At 40.9% G+C, this 20,006-nt stretch overlaps 2 protein-coding genes across 4 annotated transcripts in view; both read right to left on the bottom strand.

The window, feature by feature from the left end:
* PSEN1 (presenilin 1) overlaps nt 1-4,905 on the bottom strand; it is a 72,094-nt gene extending 67,189 nt beyond the window's left edge. For all 3 annotated transcript variants that reach the window (XM_030319490.1, XM_030319493.1, XM_030319491.1), the window contains exon 1: nt 4,785-4,905. The gene's annotated coding sequence lies outside the window, so the exon portion shown is untranslated. The remainder of the gene's footprint in view (nt 1-4,784) is intronic.
* Nucleotides 4,906-14,179: 9,274 nt separating this feature from the next.
* RBM25 (RNA binding motif protein 25) overlaps nt 14,180-20,006 on the bottom strand; it is a 61,677-nt gene continuing 55,850 nt past the window's right edge. The window contains exons 18-19 of the mRNA XM_030319489.2: nt 19,867-19,914; nt 14,180-15,830 (exon numbers count right to left, since the gene is read on the bottom strand). Coding sequence (XP_030175349.1) covers nt 15,738-15,830; nt 19,867-19,914 — 141 coding nt within the window. The 3' untranslated portion in view covers nt 14,180-15,737. The remainder of the gene's footprint in view (nt 15,831-19,866; nt 19,915-20,006) is intronic.

The raw sequence follows: 20,006 nt of genomic DNA, 5'->3' as shown, positions 1-20,006 counted from the left end.
AGACTCCAAAAAGAGCAAGGATAGTGATATATCTATTTGGTGATTTTTTTCCCTCCTCCGTCCCACTCTACTTCTGTGAGCCATCTGTGGTAGATTAGATTATTATTCAGCAAATATTCACTCCCTCCCCAGCATCTCCCAGGGAAAAATAGACTTCCCCACGCCCGGGATATCAAGCTAGGCTCTGTGACTTGCTTTGGTGTCAAGGTGGGTGCAGCCTACTAGCCACCCTGTGCCTTTGTGCACAATCATCTAACTTGCTTTGGTCAAAGGGATCTCAGCAGATGTGACACAAGCAGACTGCTGAATTTTGCTTGTGGAGTTGGTCTTCTTTTGCTTCTGCTGTTGCCTTGAGAAGAGCTTACCATGGGTAGCCACTGCCCCTTCAGCCTGGGCCCCAGAATAAGACATGCAAAGCAGAGCTACCCTAGCTGATCCACAGTCCTGCAACTTGAGGCAAATATGGAGTCAAATACTCTAAGGCACTGGGTTTTGGGGAGGTCTGTTATGTTGAGTTACTATAATTGTTTTTAAATAATAATGGTTACATGTGATCAGAAGATGCACTGAAAACGAAAAAAGACTTACAAATCCAGGATTCTGTATCTGAAACCCTTAAGACTAAATGTGTTTGGAATTCGTATTTTTCTCAGATTTTATAAAGGTAGTACAATGCAAATACTGTATGTTTTTAATGCTCCCTCAAAGTCTTAGAACCACAAAATAAACACATTAATAAATACATAGTGAGGGGCGCTTGGGTGGCTCAGTCAGTTAAGTGTTCAACTTCAGCTCACGTCATGACCTCACAGCTCGTGAGTTTGAGCCCAGTGTTGGGCTCTATGCTGACAGCTCAGAGCCTGGAGCCTGCTTTGGATTCTGTGACTCCCTCTCTCTCTGCCCCTCCCCTGCTCACGCTCTATCTCTGTCTCTCAAAAAATAAATAAATGTTAAAAAAAATTTTTTTAAATATATATATTATATAGTGAAACATATAAGTAGTCTTAAATTACAACAATAGGTTCAGGTTAGATTTTTCTATCAAGTGAATGTCACAAAGCCTTTTGGTTTTTTCAGGGGCTTTTGGATTTCATAATTGTGGATATGGGACTATGGTCTTATATTATCAATATTTGTAATCATTTTAAAGAATCTTTCCCCAAGAAACCTTTACTTTCAGTAACTCTACATGGAAGGTATGATTACTCCCAGTTTGTCTCAAATTCATTGTGGAAATGGGTTGAATACAAATAATCTTTAATGAAAACATGACTACTCACATCTAACTAATTTGTAAATCAGTGGTTATACTCAGCAATCCTTGCATTCTCTCTTTTGCTTTACATCAATTTAAGGAACTGTATGGGGCAGTGTGAAAACCAAACATTAATACCCTTTAATCAACACACACTTTCAGGGTTTCTTCTACAAAACCAGACATTGTGATAGGTGTTGGGGATGCTACCAAATCAGATAATGCTTCTGTTTCCTTAAGGGGCTAACTCGCTAGAGGAGAAGTCAGACAAGTATATTTTTATATTAATTACATGTTGAAATAAAAACTTTCAGATGTACTAGGTTACATAAAATAGACTATTAAAATTAATTTTATCTATTTCCTTCTACCTTTATAAAACTTGTTCATTAAAAAGTTTTAGGGGAGAGGCGCATGGATGGCTCAGTGGGTTAAGCGTCTGACTCTTGATTTCAGTCCATTTCATGATCTCAGTTTGTAAGATCAAGCGCAGAGCCTGCTGGGGATTCTCTTTCCCTCTCTCTGCCCCTCTCTGCCAATAAACAAACTTTTAACAAAAGTTTTAAATTAACATTTGTACCTCATACTGTTTCTACCAGACAGTGCTGCTCTAAATCTTCAGCTCCTTCTGCTATACCAGGCCAGATACTGAAAATTCCTAACAGCCTTCTCCTTCCTGAAGCTTCCCTCCCTTCCTCAGCCTTTGTGACACTGAACTCTGGAGGTTCTCCTCCCGCCACTCATTCTCCTCAGGTGGTTCCTCGCCCTTCTTCCACTCCTTCATTCTAAGTGTTCCTAGGGTCTGCGTGGGCCTCCTTGTCCCCTTCCTTTCATTAGGCATTGCTCCAACATCAACTAGAAAGTCTATTTCAGTGACTCTCATATTTACAGCTCCAGGTCTGTCCATGGGACATCTTCACCTGCTGGCACTTCCAAAGTGATACTTCCAAACCACTTCCTCATGTTCCTCTCTAAACTAGTTCTTTGCTCCTACTTCCTTATTTCTGCAATCGTTTCCCCCTTTCTCCAAACTTAAAACCTCCTACTCAACTTTATATTTTATTCCTTCTCTACTGGATGCCATGTCCTGTTCATGTTTTTCCTCCTTTCTAAGCCCCTGTCATCACCAAAGATCAAACTCCCATCATATCTCACCTGAATTATGCAAAAGTCACCTCAATTCTCTTATCCATTCTAGCCCCCACTATTAGATTAATGTGCCTAAAGTTCTGACCACAACAGTATCACTCGTAAAACACATTCCAAATCTGCCTAACATCACATGAAGAGTCAGTATTAAAGGTCTTTGAAAGGTTTTTCAGAATATACCATAAAGAAGTCTCTCCCTATAATCTTCAATAATATTAGTGGGAGAGGCACCTGGGTGGCTCAGTCGGTTGGGCATCCGACTTCGGCTCAGGTCATGATCTCACAGTCTATGAGTTTGAACCCTACATCGGGCTCCAGGGCCTAGAGCTTGCTTCAGATTCTGTGTCTCCCTCTCTCTCTGCCCCTTCCCCACTCACGCTCTGTCTCTCTCTGTCTCTCAAAAAATGAATAAACGGGGGCGCCTGGGTGGCGCAGTCGGTTAAGCGTCCGACTTCAGCCAGGTCACGATCTCGCGGTCCGTGGGTTCGAGCCCCGCGTCGGGCTCTGGGCTGATGGCTCAGAGCCTGGAGCCTGTTTCCAATTCTGTGTCTCCCTCTCTCTCTGCCCCTCCCCCGTTCATGCTCTGTCTCTGTCCCAAAAATAAATAAAAAACGTTGAAAAAAAATTAAAAAAAAAAATGAATAAACGTTAAATTTTTTTTTTTTTTTTTTTTTTTTTTTTTTTTTTTTTTTTTTTTTTTTAATAATATTAGTGGGGCACCTAGGTGGCTCAGTTGGTTAAGCGTCCGACTTCGGCTCAGGTCACGATCTCAACAGTTTGTGAGTTCGAGCCCCGAGTCGGGCTCTGTGCTGATAGCTCAGAGCCTGGAGCCTACTTCAGACTCTGCGTCTCCCCCTCTCTCTACCCCTCCCCTGCTCACGCTCTGTGTCTATCTCTCAATAATAAATAAATGTTAAAAAAAATTTTTTAATAAAATAATATTAGTGGGAAAGCAGGAGCAGAGGAAGCCTGGATCTGAGAGAGGAACAGGATCACATAAGCTTTGGTAACATATGTTGTACTTTCCTGCTAGGGTGGTTCTCAGAGACCAACTTCAATCTTCAGTTTCCCCTAAATGAAAATCCTTGCAGCAGTCTAGGACAGGTACAGCCATTAACTTAAAATTCAGCAAAAATCACATCCATTCAAAGAAAGTATACCTAGGACCAGAAGAATGGAAAACCAGATACTAGATGCCACTTCTATTATCTACTGGGCGAGGGTAGGGGGAAAATCCATGCACTCAATATATATGATCTTTTTCTCATTGTTAAGGGTTTATTATTAAATGGGGGTGGGGGGAGGGCTTAAGTTGGTTGAACTCTGCAAATGAGTTAAGGAGAAATGAAACAAACAGGCTTTTTTGCAGGTGACTGAAATTAGCCGAATGCAACAAGCTCCAATCTACTTTGCTGTTTTATTCTCCTTCATAACAGTTATTTTAATGGTCAGAGTGGGTCACTAGAGGCTTAAGATCCAGAGAATCCCTGTTTGTGATACACCCTGGTTATAATACCCTTCCCACTTTAACTCCAGGAGTGAAAACCTTTCCCTTTCCACTGTTAAAAAAAAAAAACTCAAATAACAAGACTCCCTAACCAGATGTGGTTTCTACTTGCCTGAAACTTCAGAGAATGTTACAAGCTTTACAGCGTGCTCTGTCATATAGTTATATATGCCACATTTGCATCTTATCCTTATCTCCCAAAGTCCTGAATACTATATTAATCTTGCCCAAAGCAGGCAAGTAGTGCTTTTAAAATTATTATTAAATTTCCCTCTTACAAAAAACATTTATTTGAAAAGAATCCGAACGGGAACAAAACGTAAATATCCAAGACACATGCAAACCAATGAATATCATGCCTCGCGACAGTTCCAACCAAGGCAAAAGCATCAGACCCTGTTTTCCTCCTCGAGCGTCAGACACAAGGAACTTAGCCCTGAGTGCCACTCGCTTCCCCAGACAAGGACACACTCAGGGCATGAGGCGCGGAGTTTCACTAGTTGCTCAACCAGACCGAGGGCAAGGAGCTTCCTCTTTCTCCTGCTCCACTCCAGTCAAGACCGGCAATCCCGGCCCAGGGCACCTGCGCCCTGAAACGTCTTCGGGAAACCAGCACTTCCGGAACAAATCTACGGAGGGGAATCTCTTCAACCTGACCACGCGCTGCGCCGGGAGCAGGAGAAACGGGCCGCCCCTCCTCGTTCCCCACTCGGGGTTCCTCGGTCCCCGCTCGGCCGCACCCCGTTCCTCATCCTCGAGGACACCGGCTCCACGGCCCGGGCAGCGACACAGGGCCGGGCCCTGCCCGCGACCGCCCGTGCCTGCACCGTGTGAGGGGCACCTTCCCTCCTCCCCTAAGTCCCCATCACGCACCTACTCTTCCCTCGCCGCCGACACCGGCCCCTGGCAGGGGAGGCTCCTTCCCGAGCAGCCGCTGTTTTGTTTCCGATGTGAAATCGCAGCCTCTGGAGCTGCTCGGCCTAGGCCCCGCCCAAAAGGCTTCACTGGCGTCGTCATTTCCGGCTCTGGCGTTGTTGGCGGCCAGCCGGGGGAGGGGCGGGACCTGTAAGGGCAAGAGCAGGGCCCACCGGTGCAGGGGCGGGGCCTAGAGAAAGAGGGTGGGGCTTCCGGTAGCGCGAGCGCAGATTGCGGGGCAAACCCTGCGCTCCAGCCGGCCCAGGGAACTGGAGGAACCCGCCCAGAGTGCTAGCTTGAGTCTGAGATTGTCAGGGATTCGAGGCTGCTCTTGAGCTGAGGATCAACGTTTCTACCTCACCTCGGCCCAGCGGGTGCTTCTTCTGGCCTACAAGTGATGGCAACTTAAATCTAACGTTTCTTTCATTTATCTATAGTACCTATTTATAGTGTTTCTCAATGCGAATCAGCTGCACCACAGTCAAGAGGATACTAATTAAAATTGTAAATATCTGTGCCCTCCACACCCTACCCAATGAATCAAAACTTACGGGAGGAGGGGGGTGGAACCTGAAAAACTGCATTTTAAACAAACATAGCCGGGTAGTACCTGGGTGGCTCAGTAGGTTAAGGGCGGCGGACTTCGGCTCAGGTCATGATCTTGTGGCTGGCGAGTTGAAGCCCCGCCTCAGGCTCTGTGCTGGCAGCTCAGAGCCTGCAGCCCGCTTGGGATTCTGTTTCCCTCTCTCTGCCCCTAGCCACTCCCACCCCCCCCCCGCCCCCGCTCACACTCTGCCTCTCTGTCTCTCAAAAGTAAATAAACATTAAAAAAAAAAAAATTAAACAGCCCGGGATTCTTAAGCTCCAAGGTTAAAATCCAGTCTTCTTAGATAATAGGCTTCCAGAAAGCATAAAATGTGTCTATTTTTGAAATGCCCAGAGTATTTCATACACAGTGAATTGCTCAGCGGTCACGTAATTTCCGCGTCTGCCAGCTTTTCGTCCAAATTGCAATAAAGACAGTACCAATAACTAACTCCTTAAGGAGTATGGCATACTCAGACACTCATCTGAAAGCTAAGAGTAAAACTAGTACTACCATGTAAAACCAAAGGTGAAGAATAGAGAAATGCTCAAATTCACAGGTAATCTGAAAACTGACAATGAAATCAATGATGCATGGCATCTGGTCAAATGATATCTTTTGCTTCTTTTATTTTTTTTTTATTTTTTTTTTAAAGTTTTGCTTATTTATTTTTTTAAATTTTTTTTTCAACGTTTATTTATTTTTGGGACAGAGAGAGACAGAGCATGAACGGGGGAGGGGCAGAGAGAGAGGGAGACACAGAATCGGAAACAGGCTCCAGGCTCTGAGCCATCAGCCCAGGGCCCGACGGCGGGGCTCGAACTCACGGACCGCGAGATCGTGACCTGGCTGAAGTTGGACGCTTAACCGACTGCGCCACCCAGGCGCCCCTCTTTTGCTTCTTTTAAATTCGTCCCCCAATATAGCCCTACATGTTCCTAAAGCATGGGTCCCCAATCCCTCCCTCCTCTCCCCACCCAATACATTGACAGATTTATAAGTTTTTTCCATGAACAGGAGATATGTCAGAGGAATAAAAATGTTGACACTCCCCCTTCAAAACATTTAAGTTTATTTGAGAAAGAGAGGGAGCATGAACAGGGGAGAAGCAGGGAGAGAGAGAGGGAGAGAGAGAATCCCAAGCAGGCTCCATGCTGTCAGTACAGAGCCCAATGCGGGTCTCAGTGCAAAACTGCAAGATCATGACCTGAGCTGAAATCAAGATCCTGATGTTTAACCGACTTAGCCACCCAGGTGCCCCCTCAAAATATTTTTTTTAAGTTTGGTTTGTTTGTTTGTTTGTTTGTTTGTTTGTTTATATAGAGAAAGAGAGTGAGAGAGGGTGGAAGGGCAGAGAGAAAGGTAGAGAATCCCAATCAGCTCAGAGCTATCCTACCTATCAGAGCAGAGCCCAATGCTAGGCTTGAACCCACACACTGTGAGATCATAACCTGAGCTAGAATTCAGAGCTGGATGTTTGACTGAGCCACCCAGGCACCACCCCCCAAAGATATTTTTAAAAATCTTCACTGAATGCAATCTGGTAATATGTGTAGAAAGTCTTAAAATGCTGGTAAACTATTTTTAGAAACAATCTCAAAATATCTGTGCAAAGATGTTCATGAATTATTATTCACATCTTACAACAAATTATGGTTCATCCACTTCACAAAATGCCATTAAAAGTGTTTATGAAGGTTATGTGTAACAGAAATGTTCTGATTCTGTTAAGTTAAAAAAAAAATAGACATGAGATTTATGCATATGGGGGCATGTGGGTGACTAAGTCGGTTAGCCTCTGTCTCTTGATTTCAGCTCAGGTCGTGATCTCACAGTTCATGAGACTGAGCCCCACATTGGACTCTGCACTGACAGCACAGAGCCTGCTTGGGATTCTCTCTCTCACTCTCTGTGCCCCTCCCCTGCTCCTGCTCTGTCTCTCTCAAAATAAACAAACATTTTAAAAAAGATTTATGCGTATGTATAAATACAACTATGTCAAAACACAATCCTGCAAAAAGAAACAAAACGGTTATTTTAAAAACAGCCACCAGTGACTAACTGGACCACAGATAATTTTTCCTTTCGTTTTTAGGATTTATTCATCTTAGAAATATAAACATCCTGGGGCACCTGGGTGACTCAGTTGGTTAAGCATCCGACTTTGGCTCAGGTCATGATCTTGCAGTTTGAGAGTTCGAGCCCCACATTGGGCGTGCTAGCTCAGAGCCTGGAGCCTGCTTTGAGCTCTGTTTCTCTCTCTCTCTCTGCCACTCCCTTGCTCACACTGTCTCTCAAAAATAAATAAACATTAAAAAATTTAAAAAAGAAATATAAACATCCTTGGGGTGCTTGGCTGGCTCAGTTCATGGAGTGTGTGACTCTTGATCTTGGGACACGAGTTCAAGCCACATGTTGGGTGTAGAGGCTACTTCAGTAAATAAATCTTTAAAAAAAAAAATACACATATCCAGGATTTGCTGAGGAAAAGCAAGCAAAGACATTGGGAATGACAATCCTAGGCATCAAGGAAGAAGAGTCCCAAATAAGGAGCAAATGTCCATGGTGCTAACTGATCGACTAGGGTAGAGCCTATCACATCAGAGTCTCCTTTCAGGCTATCACCAGTCATCAGTGGGATGGTGATATAAACATTTGAGACTTGAGGCATTTGGAGGGAACATATAACTATAAGCTACTCTTTGTGGAATCTCAATAGTGGAAAGGAGTAGGAAAGCTTAAGTTTTCGTGTTAAAACTTTTAGTCCAGACTGAAGAAAGAAAATAATGGAATACTTGAGCAAGGCTCAAGAAATTGCAAAATGTAGTTAGAAAGTAGGGCAGTGGAGATCTCCTGGATAGGATGGGTGGAGGTATCTATAATTATCTACAGAAAATAAGGTTTAAGACGCATATCTTCATAAACTGGAAAGCTAGAACTAGAGAATATGCCTAATGCCTTTTTTTTTTTTTTTTAAGTAGTCGTCACACCCAGCATGGAGCCCAACTCAGAGCTTGAACTAATGACCCTGAGATCAAGACCTGCAATGAGATCAAGAGTCAGATGCTTACCCTACTGAGCCACCCAGGTGCCCGGCCTAATGACTTTTTTAAAGATAAGGTTTTATTAAACTTGAGACTTAGTTGCTGAGTAAGGGGGTGGGGGTTGGGGGAATCAAATGACTTGTACTCAGTGAATATTTTTTCCACACCTACTGTATAGTACTGGAAGTTCAAAAACAGTAAAAGCTGCAATGTTTGTGAAAAGGAACTGAAGTTCAGTAAAAGAACAAGAAATACAGCACCGAGGATCCAAAATATCTGCAATGGTGCATTTATATTTTCCCAAGGGTTTGGAACTTGGGGACAGGAATGGAGAAGCAAAATAATATGAAGGGTGGCAAAAAACAGTATTAAGTGGAGTGCCTAGGTGGCTCAGTTGGTTGTGTCCAACTCTTGATTTGGACTCAGGTCATGGTCTCAAGGTTCTTCAGTTTGAGCCTCATGTAGGGCTCTGCTCTGACAGCCAGGAGCCGGCTTGTGATTCTCTGTTGCCCTCTCTCTCTTCCCCTCCCCTACTTGAGCTCTTGTCTCTCAGGATAAACTTAAAAAAATAAAATAAAATGAAAACCCACAGTAGTGAGTGGTGAAAGATGAGGCAGATGGAAATCCAGAGTGCCAGATCTATTAGAACCACTTGGTGGAGACAGTCTATTACAGATTAGAGGCTAGAGCAGTCACTGGTCACTAGCACGTAAAGTTAAGACCTGGTCAGAGAACCAACACCATTTCTTTACGCCACTGATTCCAAGGCAATCCTACTCAACACTTTCTACACAAAAGCAAGTTGCCATTTTTTTTTAAGTAAGCTCTACGCCCAACGTGGGGCTTGAACTCATGACCCCAGAGACTAAGAGTCACCAGTTGGTCAGTTGGATCCACCAACTGACCTACGCAGGTGGCCCTTTATTTATACACAATGTCACTGCCCCGTTTCCTATGGGAATAAAGAATTGAAATAGAATAAATTGTCATCAGAGCTTCGTGCTTGGCCACTATCTCATCAGCTCTCACATCAGTCTTATTCATTGCAAGGATCATCTCCTGAAACTTGGACCTGATGAAGATAAAAAGCTAGTTATCTCTTTACTTTTTATTTTTTAGAGAGAAACAGAATGCATGAGCAAAGAGGGTCAGAGGGAGAGAGACAGCTTAGGGAGGCTCCACACTGAGTGGAGCCCACACTGACATGGGGCTCAATCCCACAACCCTAGGATCATGACCTGGGATGAAATCAAGGGACCCAACCAACTGAGCCACCCAGGCTCCCCAAGGGCTAGTTATCTTATCTTGTATTTTTAGCCTTCAGTTCTTGTGTATGTTTGTATTTTATTAAATCTTTTTTTTTTTTTTTTTTTTTTTGGAGACAGAGACAGAGACAGAGACAGCGTGAGTGGGGGAGGGGCAGAGAGAGAGGGAGACACAGAATCCGAAACAGATTCCAGGCTCTGAGCTGTCAGCACAGAGCCTGATGCAGGGCTCAAACTCACAAACCGCAAGATCATGACCAGAGTCAAAGTTGGATGCTTAACCAACTGAGCCACCCAGGCACCCCTAATCTCCTCCTTAACCAAGAACTTGGGCCCTTCCCTTTTAAAAAATGTGCCTCGAGGGGCGCCTGGGTGGCGCAGTCGGTTAAGCGTCCGACTTCAGCCAGGTCACGATCTCGCGGTCCGTGAGTTCGAGCCCCGCGTCGGGCTCTGGGCTGATGATGGCCCAGAGCCTGGAGCCTGCTTCCGATTCTGTGTCTCCCTCTCTCTTTGCCCCTCCCCCGTTCATGCTCTGTCTCTCTCTGTCCCAAAAATAAATAAACGTTGAAAAAAAAAAAATTTAAAAAAATGTGCCTCGATAAAATACTTAAAAACTAAACTTTAATATATAGACTTTTCACCTACAGTAACAACTAGTCTAGTCTCTTCATTAGGGTGTATTTACTAGTATTTTTCAATTGACAGGAAAGAAATGAAGCTTTGTAGTTTTTGGATTCTACAATGTAGTGTTCACTAATTTTTCCTTTTGTTATAAAAAAAAACAGGAAAAATAGCTGTTCAGAACTATTTAATTGCTTCAAAGATTTGCGAAAAATGTTTCATGTGGAGGAATTTTATTAACAAGCACTTCCCTCTCCTTAGGTTGATGTCAACATCTAGACCAGATCTGTCCAATGTAACTTTCTGCAATCATAATCACGTTCTATGATCTGCAGTCCATCTAGTATTGCTAGCCACTTAGCTATATATGGCTATTGAGCACTTGAAATATAGTGTGGCCAAAAAAAAAAATATTGATTTTTAGTCACGTGACATTCAAACATTTGAAATATGCTAGTGTTACTGAAGAACTGAGTTTCAAAATTATTTAACAAACGTTAAAATCTTTGATAGTGCAGATCTAAATGGTGAATTAGAACCCCATATATAGGCCTCTAGACACCTATCTGTCAAGAACACTGTTGCATTGGGTAGACTATGTGATCTCTAAGTTCCCTTCTACATATTACTACCTCTGCTAAGAATCTAATGTCCCTTTCCTCTCAACCATGAAGTTAGTTCAACAGTTCAGACAGTACTTTGTATGTATATTAGCATTCCTCTCATTATTCCTTCTTCACCATTACGGTCTGCTAGTAGAGGAATCTTGTCTTATTAATGTCTATCAGTCTACCTACCTTTTAACATGAATGCCACATATTGTGTTTCAATGGCTAAATAAAAAGTTATACACCAAAAAGCAAAAGGACTGCTTCTTAACAATTCAGCCACCACTTGACACGAGAAGCTAGGTCATAAATCCAACTACTATGTGATGTGGCAAAGTAGGTAGACGTGGGAGTGTCATTTAATGCAGACAACATGGCTTGAAAAAAACTTTTATTTACTTTTGTTTATAGAAATTATTTTCTTCCTGGGCATTTTAGATTGCTATTCCTAACCTTGGCCTTCATACGAGGTAAGTGATAAAATGAAAGGCAAAGATACTGTCGAATAAAGATGAAACTGTAAGCACTCAAATGTAAATAAACAAATTACATCAATAATTCAACATAATCACATTTCAAAAATTCTACCATTTATCAAAAATTATAAGCTCACTTTGGCCCACAGTATGCATATTATAATAATAGTTCTTGGGTTTGAAATACATATATGTGAATTTCCCAGTTTCCTTCCTGACACCTAGACTGACCGTTTCTCTGCCTATTTGGGATTCTGTCTCATACTCTTTATATGCAGTGGCATTCAGAGATCAATTTCAACATCCCTTGCTGAGCAATACTATTTCTCAATTTCATATTGTTAAAAGAAGTCTGATATACGACCTGAAAAGATCTGTAACCATTCTGACATAAAAGCTTTCACTAGTTTTGTGTAGAAAGTAAAAACGATTATAGAACTCATCAGAAAAAGCTGAGTAAATAAGCCTCATATACACACTATTTATTAGCATTACAACTTTTTTTTACTTCATATGGAAGGAGACAGTAAGTGTTTAGTTTCATATGATTTGCGAGCTGTTTCTCAATTTGTCCAGCATATATCTAGCACTGGTGCCTGATTGGTACCTGATTAGAAACAGCACTCTCCACAAAATCATTTGCCTCTACTACATATGCAAGTGTTATGGTAAGAACCAGAATAAGTGAAAACAGTTCTCTAAGGAGAAAATGTTCTGAGACTAGCTGGGAATAAAGCCTAGAATATTACAGTCAGTCTCAGGCACCACTTTTGGAAGATTATGTTATGTTCATGAACATACATAACGTGCATCTATCTGCCTCAAAAAAAAAAAAAATGTTTCTCTCTTTAAAGTCCACTTAAAAAGAAAATTACACTGCATTTGTGTACTGTTAGGACAAAATACTAGTACAGGTTTCCTTGGCTTTTCAGAAGTCAAGTTACTCCACTTTTACGCAAGACCTACATAGACCTACATTAGCACCTTTTTTGTCCCAACCAAAAGAAATCTGAACAGGATTTTCGCTTTTACGAGAAAAGGGAACATACAGCAAAAATAGCAATCTGCGTTTGTTTTACAGTGAGCCCTTACAGAGGCAGCAAGAGAAGTGCCACCAAGTTCCTTCCTGGGGGACCACACTCAGCATAGGGTCACCACAGCTTTGAACTGTGTCCCTGATTTATATTTTGTGTGTGTTAGCAAGACGCATTCTAAGATATCAGATAAGTGTGACAGAGTTTACCTTTGGGCCAGGAATAAATACTCAAAATAATTTCTCCATATAAATTAATGGTTATTGTGTCTTCACTTTATGCCATTTCAGCTTTCATAACGTTTCACAAGGGTACCCCTGGGTGGCTCAGTTGGCTCAGGTCATGATTCATGGTTCCTGGGATTGAGCTCTGTGTAGAACTCTGTACTTGGGATTCTCTCTCCCTCTATTCCCCACCCCCACCTCGCCTGCTCACGTAGATGCCTGCATTCTTTTTCTCTCAAAAATAAACAAACATCAAATGTTTCACAGGAACGCTCAACTTCAATAGCAGGGGAAACCTGTACTGAGAACATACCTTAAACTGCTAATCAAAATGTAGTCCCTAGATCAGTTAACACTGACATCACCCAGAAGCTGGTCAGAAATGCAAATTTTCAGGCCCCCCTCTAGCCCCACTAAATCAGAGTCTACATTTTAATAAGAGCCCTAGCTGATTTAGGTACACATTAAAGTTTGAGAAAAACTACTTCAAACAACTGATCTTTCCTCCATTAACAAATGTACATATTTAATGTTATTTATAGGATCAAATGAGGAAAAAGCATGATTTATTTTCTGCCAGATCAAGAATGATTCTCAAGATTTTCATGTAATTTTACAACAACTTGAATAAATGGGCACTATAAAGATTTCCAAATTGAAATTAATCTATGGGCAAACGGTAAAGATAACCCAGAAAGCTCAAGTAATTTATTAGAAATGTTCTTACGTGTATTCTCCCAAACACTAGAATACACTAGTTTATACATGTCCGATTCTTTATATGCAAATCTGAAAAACAAGAAACTGAAAACCTTAAAGTTTAAGCTTGGTGGCAAACCTGGTCTTGAGTGGATAGGAAACCATTATAAATGATCTTTAACCCAGTGACTGTGATCACTCCTGTCCCACTGCAGAAATGTCATGTAGGAGTTTGGGATCACAACACAAATCTTAGTGGAGATGTGAAACAGTATATGGTATGTGCCCCAAGACTTGCAGATAGGGACCCTCAAGATAAATACAGTGAAAGAGCTGGAGAAGATAAAAGCAAAAGAAATTAAATCTATCTGAATAAACCTTCATGCTAATGCTGGCTAAATAAACACAACCTAATATGATGCCCTAGAAGCAGTAACACAGTAAGATAGAGAGGAATGATAAACTGTTTGAACAAGGTACAAAGCTGGAGGGATTAATCTGAGAAAAGGCTAATAAATAAATTTGTAGATGGCAAGGAGCATGAACTTTCTGAAATTTTCCCTGGAGAAACCAGAACTTAAAAATGGTAATACTAAAAGACTGTATTCTCTACAAATGTATAGATTAATCCAAAATAAGGCAAATGGCCCCTTTGACCTTCAGTTACTAATACTCATAAAAATCAAGTACATCAAAAATTCAGCCCACATTTTCAAGTTCTGTTTCTAGTATGCACTGCACAATTACAACATGATGCCATTTATTTAACAAGACTCTGAAAGAATGGGTCCCCACGATCAAATATATACAGTTTTAATATTGGAAATATGTACATAATGGAACCACCTCAAGGTTCAATGTTAAGAACAGTGTTTCAAATTCCTTTTAAGATGTAAAAAAAAAAAATCTAGTAACTCAAGCTCAGTTATGCTTTTATAACAAACCCCACTACCCCCAATTTTTATCTTTCTTTTAAATAAATACTCAGACATGGGAATAACTGCACCTAATTTGTGTTAAGAACTGTTTAAAACCTGTTACATTTTCAGGTAATTTTGCTCCCTGGTGAAATTCTGTTCTACAATAAAGAAAGCCCCATACCATAATATGTCTCTAAGAACACCATCAGTATATTTTTTAAACATTGGTGAGCAGAGGTAAACGAGGTGTGTGCGTGCATATACACTCATAAGATATAAACCTTTACAAAAGTGAAAACAAAAAATAAGTGGTAACTGCCATAAATGATTTACTTTACACTCTTAAAAATAAGATGTAAACTTTGCAAACTGCCATGCTCAATTCCTGTTGGTCTTTTTTCCAGATTTTCCTAGTCTGTAAAATTACCTAATTTTACCTTTTGTTTTTAAAAATGATTTTTTTCATCTATGCTTTGCAGATTAAGGGTTTTTTTTGTTTGTTTGTTTTTGTTTTTTTTAAACAAAAGAATACACCAAAATAAAGCTAAGGACCAATTAGTGCAAAAATGCATCAAATAACGTTCTCCAGAATGTAAGGATCTGCCTCATTTCTGAACAATGAAATTAAGGGGAAAACCATTATGATTCACGTTCCCTTAAAAAAGACAGGCTGAAGCAGCCAGCTATCAACAGGAAAGCCCCATTCCATTCACCAAACTGTTGCTGGCCACAAGAGAATACCATGCTCTGGGACACTAATAACCTAATTATCCCAGACATTTGGCTTGGCATAATACCACGTTTCCTTTAGAATTCTACTCTTCAATAAGGAAATGTTTAAGGGAGCCCTCCAAAGAAAATTAGGGAAAAGTAAGACATTTATACACATTCACACGAACACATTCATACAGAGATACAGTAGGAATGGATTGTCTGCTAATCTTAGCACTCTAATTTTAAATTCCATGCCTTCAGGAGGGCTTGCCATTTTTGATCAAGGGGTGGGAAAGGTAATAGGTATGATGGGTATTCTTTCAATTAAAATCATTCATGTAGGTTCCTATACAGTACAGTTCAACATTAAGTGCAATTCTGCAAAAGAATTGGGGAGTCATTTTAATATTTACAAGAAATAAATCAGCAGAACAAGATTATATCAGATAGGCTGTGTACAGTAGCTGCGGCTTATAAAACATACCAGTAATTTGTACCTGGTGAGTATAAAGAGAACCAAGGTAGGATTCAGATGTCTTTACAACCAAGGGAGTACACAGGGCATCAACAAATTAGAGGACAAAAAAATTCACATTTTCTACATTGAAAAAAAAAATTACAGATCTCACAAATGTCTTTGAAGACAAAGAAAAAGTCAAAGTCCTCTGAAGGGTGGGAAAGAAGAAGCAATCTGAAACGGAACTCTAAATGTAAAAAGTTTTACTTCACAAGACCAATTTTCTTGGCTTCTGTTTCATATATCAATAATCTCCACATTTTGACTATAAAAACTTCTGCTTCTTCATCAAGTACCTGGAAAAGGAAAAGAAAAAACTGAAAAGACAGCAACAGATATAAAGCAATCACCAGCATCTCCCATTGGTGACTGTAGTTTTTTTTTTTAAAGGTTTTTATACATTGACAAACATTTACTTTCATTAAAATGACTTGAAGGAAATCTGTCTAGTGTGAGAAGTGTATTAAGTAGTACAAATAAATTGCACACACAAGGGGTGCCCGGGTGGCTGAGTTGGTTGAGCGACCAACTTCGATTCAGGTCATGATCTCACAGTTTGTGGGTTTGAGGCCCACATCAGGCTCTGTGCTGACCGCTTGCTCAGAGCCTGGAGCCTGCTTCAGAGTCTGTGTCTCCTCTCTCTGCCCCTCACCCACTCACGCTTTTGTCTCACTCTGTTTCTCAAAAATACATAAATGTAAAAAAAAAAAAAATTTTTTTTTAAATTGCACACACAAGAAAAGGCAATGCATTCAGGAAAATTCCATGGCCTATCAAATACTAACACCACAATACTTTGTCAATTCCCTTAAAAAATCCCACACAAAATTTTTAAAAATTCCCTTAAATTTTTCAGTGATGACAATTAATTAAAGAACCCCTGGGGCACCCGGGTGGCTAAGTCAGTTAACAGCTGACTCTTAATTTTGACTCAGGTCATGATCCCAGGGTTGTGGGATCAAGTCCTGCATCAGGCTCTGCACTGAGTGTGGAGCTTGCTTAAGATTCTCTCTCTCTCTCTCTCTCTCTCTCTCTCTCTCTCTCTCTCTCTGTACTTCCCTATCCCACCCTAAAATACAAAAAAAAATTTTTTTATTTTAAAAATACTTGTTCTTTTGTTTGTTTGTTTGTTTTGAGAGAGTAGGACAGGGGCAGAGAGGGGGCTAGAGAGAGAATCCCAAGCAGGCTCCACACTGTCAGCACAGAGCCCAACACGGGGCTCGAACTGACAAAATGCAAGATCATGATCTGAGCCAAAGTCAAATACCCAACCAATTGAGCCACCCAGGTGCCCCAAAGAGTCAATTCTTAAAAAAAATAATAAGAAAAAAACTTAGTCAGACTCCTATGAGCCAGACTTGTCCCACAGTTTAAGAGAAATGTGCACCAACACTAATCAATGTGAAAAATATACCTTAGAAATAAGATAGAACTAGGCACAAAATACAACCAAAGTTCATTAGTTTATGTATAATGAGGAAAGGTACAGTTTGAAAAAGCCAGATTTTTAATAAGAACAAAATACTACTTGAGCTAAAAAAATTCAATTGCGTTTATTCAGGAAATATTTAGAGGGTGAGCTTTTGCAGAACCAATTGACAAAACTAGCTCAATTAGCTGCTTCCTACTCTGATCAACAATGAGCCAGAAAATTAAAACAACATAAATAATTGACCAGTAAAGAGTCTAATTATACTCTGGGGGTAGCTGGGTGGTTCAGGGGATTAACCATCCAAATCTTGATTTTGACTTGGGTCATGATCTCACAGTTCATGGGTTTGAGCCCTGCATCAGGCTCCATCCTGACACTGCAGAACCTGCTTGGGATTCTCTCTCTTCCTCTCTTTCTGCCCCTCCCCAACTCATGCTCACGCTCGCTCTCTCTCAAAATAAATAAACTTTAAAAAAAAAAAAAAAGAGCCTAATTATACTCCAAATATCAAAATATTTCAACAGATCAAAATGGATGGACACTGACACGACAGCTTCTCTGACAGAGATTGCAACTCTGCCAAGGCCAAATACTACAACAGTTTTTTTGTTTTTAAAGTTTTACTTTTTTTTTTTTTTTAATTTTTTTTTTTCAACGTTTATTTATTTTTGGGACAGAGAGAGACAGAGCATGAACGGGCGAGGGGCAGAGAGAGAGGGAGACACAGAATCAGAAACAGGCTCCAGGCTCTGAGCCATCAGCCCAGAGCCCGACGCAGGGCTCGAACTCACGGACCGCGAGATCGTGACCTGGCTGAAGTCGGACGCTTAACCGACTGCGCCACCCAGGCGCCCCAAAGTTTTACTTTTTAAAATAATCTCTACGCCCAATGTGGGGCTCAAACTTGCAAACCCCGAGATCAAAAGTCACATGCTCTTCTGACTGAGCCAGCCAGGCACCCCTAGAACATTGTTTGTTTTAATTCCTTAACTCAGACCCAACTATAAAATCCCTCTCTCAACCCCAAGGATAACCTTTTAAAGAGGCCTGAAGGTCAGGGAAATTCAGATTCTATCTAATCCCCAAGGAGGGATCTATTCACATTTCTCCTTTCATCTGAGGATCAGCATTATGAAGTCAACAAGCTTTTCGCAAATACTTTATCAAAAATTCTAAACAACAGCTGCCATCAGGCTGGCTGGATAACAGAAAACTAATGTTACCTGGCTTTAGACATCATATAGTGCCCAGACACAAAGGAGCTCGACCTGAGAGCTCCCTTTGGTTAGGCACCCCCTACGCCCTTTCCTGACAACTCTGCAGCTAGAAATATAAGCTATTCCAGGGACCTGTCATCTAAGAACATGCTTGGTGTTTCTTCCCGACTATCTTTCTACTCCTGCCTTCCCACTCTGCCTTTTGGACTCCATTACCCTTTATACTAACTACTCTCAAATTCTTTAATTAGTTTTTTCACCTATTCACCTGTAAACCTGGTCTGTCCCTGAAAGACCCTGACATTCCTGTAGCCTTCTCAGGAAGTTCCTTACTTTTGAAGCCTTAGTCTCCGAGAGGGGAAGCTGCTGGGGCCTCCCTGTTTCTCTTTGCAAACATTATTCTGACTGAGGTTCACGAGCTCTCACTACGCTACCTCCCACTCCGATAACAGCCATCTAGCAAATACCTAGTCTTCCACTCACAACAGATGGAACACTCTAGCTTTGCTTCCTATATTTCTCTTCAATCTGTCCAAACACACAGGAATTTCCACTTCTATATGTATGACCCAGGCAGAAAATTCACATATAGTCTAAACCAGGACATCAGCTTGACCCCAGAAACTGTCTCTCATGGCAATATTTGCAACACACCATTGTCTGGATCACTTGTCTGATTGTCTGAATACATCACTTCTTTCTTAAACATTCTACTCTCTCACTATAACCGCTCTTCCCACAGTGTCACTGGAACCACCAGCCCTTCATTCATGCAACCACCAGCTTCATTCCGATGTTACTGCCTTCTCTTCCTAGCTTGGAGTTCACAGTCCATTCAACCATTCTCACTTCCACCATCAGTTCTGCTCCTCCTTTCTTTTCTCACAAAATCACAATGTGAAATAAATGCAACTACTGACTTGATTCTAATATTCAAATTACATGTAAGTCGGACTTGAGTTTAACTACTACCTGTCCAAGTGACAAAAGTTACAGAAGTCTTTCCAAGTCTGCTTATTTTATTTATTTAATGTTTTTAAAATTTATTTCTGAGAGAGAGAGAGAGAGAGAACAAGAGGGGAATGGGGGTGGACAGAGAGACACAGTACAGAGGATCCGAACTGGGCCCAGCACTGACAGAAGCAAGCCTGATGTGGGTCTCAAACTCATGAATCGTGAGATCGTGACCTACACCGAAGTCGAACACCCAAACAACTAAGCCACCCAAGCACCCCTTCAAGTCTCAGTTTAGATGGTAATTCCTGTGATGCTTGTCCTAACTGCTCCATCTCCTCTGTCCCCACATCTTTTTTTTACATACCCCCATGATAACAAGTATATTATAGTATCCGAATTAGTATACCTATTTCCCTGCTACTTCTTTAAGAACAGACCCAGTAAGCAGTTAATGAATGTTTTCTAAAGGTATGGATAGATCCAGGATTTATATTTGTGATACATACAAACAACAAAGGCAAGGGAGGGAGAGAAGACTGTTAATGTTGTCTAATGACATCTTGACGTGAGTACTTTTTAACTTCTTTTAATGTAGATTCACATTTCAATTCAAACTTCTAAAAAGAAAGATTCTGGAACCAACAAAGGTAAAAATTTAACCAAATACAGAGAAGGTTAGTCTGTTTACAGATATTGATTAGAGTACTAATAATAAATGTGACTTACCATGGCAACATCATCTAAAATGCTCTGAGGTGAACTATGAGCCATAACCTAAAAGAAACAAATAATCATCATTTTGAAAATGAATTCAAAATTAGCAATATAGTCAAGAAATTTTTAAAGTGCCCCCAAACTAATATGGG

Source organism: Lynx canadensis, chromosome B3, assembly GCF_007474595.2.
Source record: "Lynx canadensis isolate LIC74 chromosome B3, mLynCan4.pri.v2, whole genome shotgun sequence".
NCBI classification, from domain to species: domain Eukaryota; kingdom Metazoa; phylum Chordata; class Mammalia; order Carnivora; family Felidae; genus Lynx; species Lynx canadensis.
Note: the sequence above shows the minus strand (reverse complement) of the source record. Positions and strands in the feature narration are given on the sequence as shown.